At 45.3% G+C, this 10,131-nt stretch overlaps 2 protein-coding genes across 2 annotated transcripts in view; one reads left to right on the top strand and one right to left on the bottom strand.

Annotated features, from left to right (window-relative positions):
• Nucleotides 1–7,144, top strand: part of LRRC47 (leucine rich repeat containing 47) — a 10,260-nt gene extending 3,116 nt beyond the window's left edge. Inside the window, exons 2-7 of the mRNA XM_009320565.1 lie at nucleotides 17–463; nucleotides 1,220–1,336; nucleotides 2,575–2,690; nucleotides 3,580–3,682; nucleotides 4,141–4,230; nucleotides 5,737–7,144. Of these exons, the coding sequence (XP_009318840.1) occupies nucleotides 17–463; nucleotides 1,220–1,336; nucleotides 2,575–2,690; nucleotides 3,580–3,682; nucleotides 4,141–4,230; nucleotides 5,737–5,976 (1,113 nt within the window). The 3' untranslated portion in view covers nucleotides 5,977–7,144. The remainder of the gene's footprint in view (nucleotides 1–16; nucleotides 464–1,219; nucleotides 1,337–2,574; nucleotides 2,691–3,579; nucleotides 3,683–4,140; nucleotides 4,231–5,736) is intronic.
• A 265-nt stretch (nucleotides 7,145–7,409) lies between these two features.
• Nucleotides 7,410–9,040, bottom strand: CCDC27 (coiled-coil domain containing 27). Its single transcript, XM_009320555.1, has 4 exons — nucleotides 8,992–9,040; nucleotides 8,499–8,711; nucleotides 7,768–7,872; nucleotides 7,410–7,643 (listed from the first exon to the last, which is right to left on the bottom strand). The coding sequence occupies exons 1-4, from the start codon at nucleotides 9,031–9,033 to the stop codon at nucleotides 7,506–7,508; spliced, it is 498 nt and encodes a 165-aa protein (XP_009318830.1). The 5' UTR covers nucleotides 9,034–9,040; the 3' UTR covers nucleotides 7,410–7,505.
• Nucleotides 9,041–10,131: the final 1,091 nt, after the last annotated feature.

Below are 10,131 nucleotides of genomic sequence, written 5' to 3'. Positions count from 1 at the left end.
TCTCTGTCTCTTCCAGAGCCTGGACGTGGCCAACAACCAGCTGAGGGAGCTGCCCGCCGCGCTGGCCGACTGCCCCCGGCTGAAGGAGGCCAACTTCAGGGGCAACCAGCTGAAGGACAAGCGGCTGGAGAAGATGGTCAACGGCTGCCAGACGAAGGCCATCCTGGAGTACCTGCGGGCCGGGGGCCGTGGGAAGGGGAAGGCCGAGAGTGCCAGAGAGGAGGCCAGGAAGAAGAAGAGGGAGAAGCAGCAGAAGAAGGATGGCAGGGATGGGGAGCAGGACGAGCTGGAGGAGGCGAGCAAGCTGCTGGTGAAGGTTCTGCACGTTTCCGAAAACCCTGCGCCCTTGGTGGTCAAAGCGAGCCCGGGCGTCAAAGATGTTCGACCCTTCATTGTGTGCTGCGTGCTGAAGGGAGTGAACTTAAAGGCGGGAAACGCTCTGAAGAGGTTCCTGTCCGTGCAGGTAATTGCTGCGGTCTTGTGTTACTCATTTGCAACAGGAACGTTGCTAGCAGCGTTGGAAACGGACTGTTCTAGGCTCCTTCCAGCAGATAAGATTCTGAAACTTGGAGTGAACTCTTCACCGAGCAGGTGGTGAGGGTACGGCGGGATGGCACTGCGGCGTGGCCTCTGCCAGCGGCGTGCCGCCTGGTTGCTCTGTAATGAGTAAGACTGGTGTTGATGAAGAACCCAGTAGGAGCTGAGATATTGCCACGAGAGGGCGATGAACGCACGCACATTTGCGTTGCCTCTGTAACGACAGCTTGTTAGTGCCGTGGAACCTGTTCAGAACTAGTAGTAAACCCACGTCCACGGTACCAACGTACCTTGGTTTGGCTCCAGGTTCCCTAATGTGAGCTAAAACTGTCTTGCACGCCTAACCTTCCACCTGGCATACTGCTCGCCTGTCCGTTTGGTGCAGGTGTTAGCTTCTTTCAGATTATGAGACTCACGTACTTGTGATTGTTCTCTGATTTAAACCTGTTTATCTCCCCGTTGAGAAACATGTCGCGTGCTGTCCTTCAATATCTTTATGTTTGGTTTGTAATCCATATAAAATTATTTTGCGGGTGAAAAGAAGGGCTCCATTTAATGCAAAAGGGTTACTCAACTAGCTGACAATGCTGCAAACGCTAAATATAGAAGGATCTGAACCCTTGGAGGAATAAATCATGTTGAAGTTTTTGATATAATTTGATGGCATTCTTTTACATTTTAGACTAAACTGCACGAAGACATCTGTGAAAAGCGGACAGCAGCCACAATTGCCACCCACGACTTGCAGTTGATCAAAGGTCCTCTGGTATATGATGTTCAGCCTCCTGATGAACTGAAGGTAGGGCCAGTGGCATTGGTGGGCCTTTCCAATTTTTTTCCTTTTGCTTTCTGGAACTCTGTAGAATGGAAAGAATTTTTTTACCCTGTAGATGCTCGTAAAACTAACTCCAGGAACTTTAATTTCAAAGCTGTGCTAACTTTCTTGCTATCCTGCTGTAACAAAGCCTGCTTGAACAAGCCTCACAGAGCTACCTAGTTTTACTCCAGGACCAGTTATGAGTGCATCTGTCTGAGGACTTAAAGTAATCATGGAAAGCAGATGCAGGGTTTGTTTTGGTTTTTTTCTCTACAAACATTCTGATGTTGCTTAATGTGTACCTTGGCTTAGGGTGACTGAGGTATTGGTGTTTCAGTGTTGACCCTTTCTCCTGCGTTGTGGTCTTACCATCTTAATGTTCCCTGGAGGTCCGTATATGTTAGGATGTGCCTGGAGTGTCATACAGCAAGGCAGGTGCTCAGTCGTATGAGTGCACCTCGAATGGCAGCAGCCTTCAAGGTAACCTAATTAAAATCAACTCAGGTTCTGTTTATTTACCCAGTCTTGAGTTGTTTATGTTGCTGCTTTCAAAGAAGAGGGGGGGAAAAAAAAAGCTTGCAGTATATTTGTGTGACAAGCTCTTAGACTGTACTTGTAACTTCAATCCAGAATACAAAAATGATACTTCAAATTTGTCATCCTTATTTATTTAGGCCTATTTCAGTCTGTCCATTGATATCCTGCCTCCAGAACCCACCTCACTGGAGGACCGAACAGTCAGGATATTCTGACTCTTTGGGGCTGACCCAAAGTTTTTGTTGCATTCTGCTCTCTAGACACTTTGTGTTTGCAACTGTTCCATGCACATGGCATGGTCCTCGGGAATGAATTCTTCGTTTTCCTGATGGCTCACAGAGCCTTTCGTCCATGGCTTCTGTTACGAGACAGCAGGTTTTCACATTATTCAGGAGGTAACGACAGTGAAGGAACTGGCTAAGGAAACTGTCCACGCCTGATTTAGTACTAGCAAATGAGCCTGTTTTTCAGGTGGGTGTTGGAGCTCACGCAGAGGTTTAAACTCGCTGTGATCATAGCAGTCCATGTGAAATAGAAAGTGTATTCCCATACTGAATAAGGTGTTAGGAATGACAGCATACAGAAGTATGGTTTTAATTATTGCCTCGCTTACAGGAGAGTTTTAACAACCCTGGTCTTGAGTCACTCTTAAACTCAAACGTTTGTTTTCTTGTACGGTGTAGATAATGCCCCTGGGTCGAAAGGAGATCAAGGCAAAGGATCTTCTCCATCAGCTGCAGTCAGAAGCTGAGGAGCAGAGGAAACAGAAGAAGCGTCAGAATGTTTCTGGGTTGCACAAGTCAGTATACTGATCTTTTGTGGCTTTTCTTCATGTGAATTTTGGTAACTCACGTGGAAAAACAGCACTGAAGAAAATGTGCTCGAATGTATTATGAAGCATGTTCTGTAATGGCGATGGGGCTAACAAACCCAGCGCGAGCTTTTAGGAGTTGAGATGAAAAACACTGAGCTGTATTTATACGTAAAGAGTAACCTGGAGTAAAATGAGGAGGATGAGTGCCTTCCTTCTGTTACTTCCAGCTGCATCAAGAGTAAATTCTGGTCATACGAATTATTCTTAGAGGTGACAGATATATTTAGAATAGCAAATAGAAAGGAAATGAGGAATGAAGTGTATGTCGTGCACATTCAATAAACTAAGCAAATCAGAGGTGCGGTAAATCTGCACGTGGTAACAGATGAACGACAAAGCAGGGTGTGGTACTGCCCTGTTCTGTTTACTGCTCGTGCAGAGATGACCGCCCATATCTGTCGCTCGTATGGCTTGGGGAAATTTGCCAAGTACATGATGGGAGAACTGTATATCGCCATAGTAAGAAAGAGGGAAAATTAAGTAAGCTGTCTGGAAGAATCAGACAGTGGACTCTGATTTTCCTGTTTGAGCACTGGGATCTCTGAAAGCACTAGAAGCATGTCTATCTACTTTGACAGCATGGATATTAAAATGTAGGTTACTTTATGGTTCTAGCCCATCGCTTCCTGCAGCTGGTGGCCTTCCTCAGCTGTATCACTATGATACCGTTTTGCTGAATTTTAGTGCTCCGACTTCTGTTTTTGCTACGTGGTAGATCAGGAACACACTAATTCGGTTTTGTCCCAATTTTCTGCCGTTGCGTCCAGCTGCTGTTTCAGTTGCTCGGTTTTTGCGTCTTTGTTTTTCATGGCAGGTATCTCCAGTTATTGGATGGCAAAGATAACTACCCGTGTCTCGTGGATGCCGAAGGCATTGTGATTTCTTTCCCACCAATAACCAATAGTGAGAAAACAAAGGTACTCTCTGTTAGTGGAAATATGTTAATCAGAATTAATATGTTAATACATTAATCAGAATTAAACAGCGTTTCTTTCTACTGAGAGATATTTAACTCCAGATTCAAAGATACGTGCAGTTCTGTGAAACTTGTGATTTCATTCCAAATATAAATCTTCAAAACCTGAATCTTCTCTGCTAGACTGTCAGATTGAGCTGGATCTTGAAGTTATATTTTTACCTTTGTAAATCTGTAAAGCTCTGGCGAGCTATTCCAAAGGCACCAGTCTGCCTTTGCGGAGATGGCTTTATTGAAGGGCAAGAATATGGTTTTTGACTTGTAAAGAAAGGCAGTACTTTGCCTCTGGTTGAATTGAATAAAAGTCTGTCATTCAGTTTGTGTATTGAAATGTTGCCAAGTGACCGTGGGCGAGTATGCTCTGATTCCTTACTTGCTTTACCTGTGAAATTCTTACAGATTAGTAGAGACACCCGTAATCTATTTCTGGAAGTGACAAGCGATACCAGTTTACAGATCTGCAAAGATGTCATGGACATGCTAATTCTGGTAAGTAGTTCAGTAAAACAATCCTGTCTGTTCTTGGTGTGCTTCTTAACAAAACATGTAATTGCTCACATGTATTGAGAAGAATACAGAAGTTGATTTTTATTTTAGTATTTTTCCCTCTCCTTCACTTACTCTTCCATTCTTGCTGTATCGCAGAAGGTTTTTATATTCTTGTATCCCGACTAACTGGCAGACCTCAAAACTCACCAGGGTGAATAATGTTGTGTTACCACAATTGGAAATTTATGGTTTGACTTTCAACACCTTCCCCTTGTTAGTGATCTTACGGCTTCAATTGCTGCCAATAAATTCTTTTAGGGAGATTTTTCACCTCAGCCTGCCTGACGATTAGCTTGCTTGGTCCTATTGTTATTACAGAATTATCTTTCAGATACTGTATTAGCAGCAGGACAGTCTCATTAAATGCCATTCAACGTGTTTTCTTCTAATTAAAGCTTTCTTACTGAAAAGGGTAAAACTTGGTATGTGGTGAGTACAGGATAGTATGCTGTTAAATATTTTGCAAGATAAATGTATTTTTTTCTTGTCCGGTTAACATAACCTTTAGAACACATTGGTGAAGGCTAACTGATTTGTGTAGTTGACTGTCCTGGTTTTCGCTGGGATAGAGTTAATTTTCTTCCTAGTAGCTGGTACGGTGCTGTGTTTTGGATTTGGGATGAGAATAATGTTGATAACACACTGATGTTTTAGCTGTTGATGAGCAGTGCTTACACTAGTCAAGGACTTTTCAGCTTCTCATGCCCTCCCAGCGAGAAGCTGGGAGGGGGCACAGCCAGGACAGCTGACCCAAACTGGCCAAAGGGGTATTCCATACCATACGACTCATGCTCAGTATATAAACCGGGGGGAGTTGGCCGGGGGGCGACGACCGCTGCTCAGGAACTGGCTGGGCATCCGTCGGCGGGTGGTGAGCAATTGCATTGTGCATCACCTATTTTGTATATTCTTTGATCATCATTTTTTTTATTATTATAATTTTCCCTTCCTTTTCTGTCCTATTAAACTGTCTTTATCTCAACCCACGAATTTTACTTTTTTTTTTCCCCCAATTCTCCCCCCCATCCCACTGTGGGGGGAGTGAGCGAACGGCTGTGTGGTGTTCAGCTGCCTGCCGGGTTAAACCACAACATGGACACAAGGTGGTAACAGAGACAATTTCAAACGGTCCGAAAGCAAACTCGTCGGCGGCAATCCTGCAGCAGGTTCTTGTTGCTTAGAATCCAGTGCTTTGACAAAGCCCGAGTTCTGTGATAAACGCAAAAAATTAAACTGTTCAGAAGGAGCGGGGCCTCCTGGAGAGCACAGCAGTGATAACATCAAAAGCCCTTTTGGTTTCCTGAAAGATGCTAACCCACTGAAGAATGTTTTCATGCAGATGTTCCTCCAGAGGCTGGCCAGTTCCACACCTTGGAAGCAACTTGGAGTTGCTCTGAGGGCTTAGCCGCAGAATTAATCTTGTTTTCTGTGTTTTGCTTTTAACAGAAAATTGCAGAACTGAACAGATTTACCTTGGAAAATAAGGAAGACTCGGGCTCGGATAATGAATCTGATGCTCTTTGTGGACCAGGGAATTTGAACCCCAGCCAAAATGTACAGCCGATGAATTTTCCATTGGTAGTGGAGCAGGTTCGAGTGGTGGACACAGATGGAAACTTGAAAGTACTTTACCCTTCAAAAATGGACCTAACCACAGTTTCCTCTCTTCTGACTGTAATACGTTAGCAGCTAGCAAAGCTAAGAAAATTATTCAATTCTCTTTTTTTTTTTTTCCGTATTCAACAATGCAACTCGTACGCAGTGAGGTGGTTTGCCTTTTTTAAAGAAAAGGTGCAGTGCATCCTGCCTGGGTATGTGAAAACTTCAAAATTTGATCAAGCTACGGCAAGGAAGTATTGCATTCTTTCAGCCTTAATAGAAAGTCATCAGCATTCTGACTAGGTAGAGATAACAGCATCTTCAAATGTGAACTTAAAGGCAGAGAAGGTATTTGAAGTCAGAATGCGTTAACTTGTAGAGAAAATCATTATGACATCTTAGCATTTATAAAATGAGTGCTGTCATTTTTCTGTAAGATCACTATTTCTTCCTGGTATGTTTCAGCTGGATTATTATTTTGGCAGCTAAACTGAGAAATCCAGTAGGTGACAGCATTGAGACTAAGTCACGTGCTATGTACCAGTACTGAAGTCAGAATGCAAAACTACTTTGCTAACGTCTCATTCTGCATAATATTATTTTTATATCTGGAGTAATTGTGAAAATTTAATTGCTGTCAGAACTTGAGGAATGAGTTTTAAAGTGACGTTAATGCCTGAACCCAGAAACCACAGCTTCCGTTTTTAAGTGAAGTCAGTTGCATTGACTGCAGGGGTTTGTGTGTCCCAGTACCTTTCAGAGCCATCATCCATCCTTGTGGAAATGCCAGTTGTAGTGACCTTGTGTACCCATTGAGTTACTGTTGATCGAGCACTGAATTTATTCTTGGTCGTGAAGTTCAGTTCTGTTCAGAGAGCTAATGCTGCCTTACATCGACACTACTAAAGCTCCCTGTCTCCCCAGAATATAAGCACTCTCGCCTAGCGTGACCCTCCTGGGGCTTTTTGTCACACTGCCATGTGAAGAGTGTTGGGGACACCTTCCAGAATACAGGTAGCTGGAGTGGTTCTAATGTTTGTCTAATAAATCTGTGGGTGACTTTTACATCCAGGCTACTACCTGTATGAATGCAAACCTCTCCATAAGCTGGGGTGACCTACAGATTGACTTTTTTCTGTTAAAAATGAGAGCGAGCTCTAACTGAACTTCTAGATACCGTGTCAAATATGTTCACGTGTTGGGACTTGCATATTGAATGGAAAAATAAAACAGTTCTTGCAGTCATACGTCACTGTCACTTGTGTTGGCATTGGTGAATTTTCCAGTCATGTAACTGTACAAACTTGCCAAAGCAGCTATTGTGTACTGCAAAAATGGTAACTTAGCGCTTTCTAGCTACTTGTAGCCAAGCAGTCCTTAGTAGTGCTTCAAGCTTCCCTGTGAAGTCGAATGTTTCTACAGACCAATGATTTACAGTGAATTGTGCTCTGAGTCGGTTGAAACAATTGAATCAGATATTCCCGCAGAACTTTATTTCAGTAAAATGAGTTTAATTTGTTAGTAAGTCACCATCTCAAAACCAAGGAACAGGAGCCTGAAGTTGGCGACGTATTCTGGCTCGGCCGTTAGGGCTGCTTTTCAGGCGTTAAAAGATGCTACCTTGCAGGACTCTTTCTCCTTCCCTTAGCACTGGTAGGCGATGAAGTAGACGTGTCGATGCTGTAGAGCGATGGGACCTTGACGCCTTTCTGTTTCAGCATCTGATGGAACTCCATCCGTTCGTTAATTATTTTCTGAAAATTAGGGACGTATAAAGAGGTGGGAACCCGTTAGGTGGAGAGCAGTACTGCAGAGTGTTCTCTTACCTCATCAGTCCCTTGCCAGCTGCTAGAAGCAGGGTTCGAAAGAGCCACGTACCTGCATTGCCTCCAGCACCTCCTCATCCGTGACCTCTGCCTGGGGAGGCCTGCTGCCTGCCGTACTGAATGTAGCCTGAATTATTTTGCTTCGATACCTTTCAAACTTTTGATAAAAGAGGAAAGTGGGTGTGTTTAGTCTTTATATACAATTCTTTGGCATTTGCATGGATCTACAGAAACTACATGGTCAGACTTGGACAAAGTACTAGTGAATGATGAAATGGAAAGTCTGTTTATGTGAATTACGGGCAGTTTGACTGGGCTTCACTGCAAGTACTGCGATAATGATGCGTTTCTGGGTGGAGCGAGTCCCTTACCCAGGTATCTGGCTCTGTGCTTGCAACCAGGCAGGTATGCCTGCAGGAAATGGCTTTAAGGTGACACCTGTTACTTTGAGTCTGGAAGGTTATTAGAAATCTGGTGATGTAACTGTTCTGAACTCGAGTTTCTCAAGGGTTTCTGGTCTTTGAGGCCTGTTTGCTTTGTAAGCGACATAAGAGCTGCATGCTAAAAAGCTGGGAAGCAAATGGACTGAGTTTCCTGCTCCTCTGGCCCCGTGGCTGCAAAGGGAAGCCAGGCCCCGAGGGCAAAGGACTGCAGCGCCCTGGTGCATCTCCCACTGTGCTTCTGCCCAAGAATGTCTCTAAGCTTTCAGATTCCCTGCTTGAAATGGTTGAAGTGTCTCCCAAGGGGGAGGTAGGAGTCTGAGGTGAAGGAGGCTGCGCTTACCCTGCTGGTGATGCATTCGAGCGCCACTCTAGTTCGCAGCTCCCTGTGCTGCAGTGTCTCAGCTTGGCTCTGGATCGCGTCTTGGGCCCGTTGCTGCTTGTGGATGTGGTATCGGCTGGTCAGAACCTCTGCCTGTAGCTGGCTGACTGTTCCCTGTAACTCACTGATCAGCTTGTTCTGCTCAGCCAGTTTGGATTCTTGTTCTGTAACAACCTGAGGAGATACAGAAATCGAGCTGTTACTATGAGGAAGAAAGTGAGCAGGCTTGGCCGCATCGTCCCAGGATCTGGTCCAAATGCTTCTTGTATTTCCTGGGCAGAGTCCACAGACTAACAACCTTGCCAGTACTGGTGACTGTTATTACGTGGCATTTTCTCTAAAACTACTGGATTGAGTAGGCGGGTTTTATGTGGCAAACTCCCCCAAGCCTAAAACAAGCACAACTAAGCAGCTAATACAAGAATTTTCTATAGCAGCTTAGCACCGAATTTACCTGTCGAAGACTGCAGTTCTCCTTCTCTATTGTCACCATCATTTCTTCGTGTTTCCGTTCTTCTCTCAGACTGCAAAACTTAAGAGAAAATATTTTACACTTCAGTTTTGCAGTTCACAGGTGCACCTCCTGCCTGTGAGAAAGGGAACTGTTGCATAAAGCCCGAATTCCCCGCTGCCAGCTCTCCTAACAGCGATGCCCACCACACTCTCAGGGCAGTACCTTGGTAGACATGGCTTGTAGCTGATTTTCTCGCTCTCTGAGCTGCTTTTGGAGCATTTCCTTTTCAGATTTGGTTCTCCGAAGCTGAGATTCTTGGATCTCCAGTTGTCTTTGCAAGGAAGACATGGCACCTGGAAGGTTGGAGTACTACTGTAAGCAAACCGAATCCCTGCCAAAAGCTTTGTGGCATCTTTTTCAGGTAGGCATAAGCGGAGCTGTTGTAACCATCTGAGTGTAGACCGTGGGTGAAGTTTAATGCTGCAGCCACAGTGCTGCTGGTTAACAATGCGTTTCATAGTACTTTGCTGCAATATATATTAAAAATGTCATCGTGTGAGGTAGGAGCTACTCTGAGGACTAATAGAGCTGGTAACACAAGCACAGGTTTGCCAGAGCGCTGAAACGCTGCTGGACGCCCCAGAATGCCGCTCAAGGGCTTCCCCTGCAGGGTTTCCTCTTGCACTTCACTTCTAAGGGGGCAGAGAAAGTGGTTTCAAAATAAGTGGTATTTCTGCCCCGCCCTGTGAGCAACAATCGAAAGCAGGTTTTGTGCTCATGGGAACGTAACCTAGAATTTTTTCTAGGTAAGGGGAGCAGCATCGCAAGAAGATGAAGCTGGTAGCTAGGATAGCGGTGGGTTTTCTGGACGCCTTCCCCATGGTACCTGTGGCCATGTTGTAGTCATCCCTTGCTTTCTGCAGCTCCTCACGGAGCTCTCGCTCGGCTTTCTGGGCCTCGGTGAGCTTCGCCACCCGCGCCTGCTCCCGCAAGGCCCCGCGAGCGTCAGCATCGCCGCCAACTTCGTCGGGGGCTGCTTCGCCTGAGCCCCTTCCTTCCATCCCCGCGCTACGGAGGGGGGGCGAGGGCTCTCGCCTGGAGAGGTGGGCTCAGAGCTGGGGCTGAAGCCCGAGACCAGAG

This window comes from Pygoscelis adeliae, unplaced genomic scaffold, assembly GCF_000699105.1.
Source record: "Pygoscelis adeliae isolate BGI_AS28 unplaced genomic scaffold, ASM69910v1 Scaffold213, whole genome shotgun sequence".
Taxonomy (NCBI): domain Eukaryota; kingdom Metazoa; phylum Chordata; class Aves; order Sphenisciformes; family Spheniscidae; genus Pygoscelis; species Pygoscelis adeliae.
Note: the sequence above shows the minus strand (reverse complement) of the source record. Positions and strands in the feature narration are given on the sequence as shown.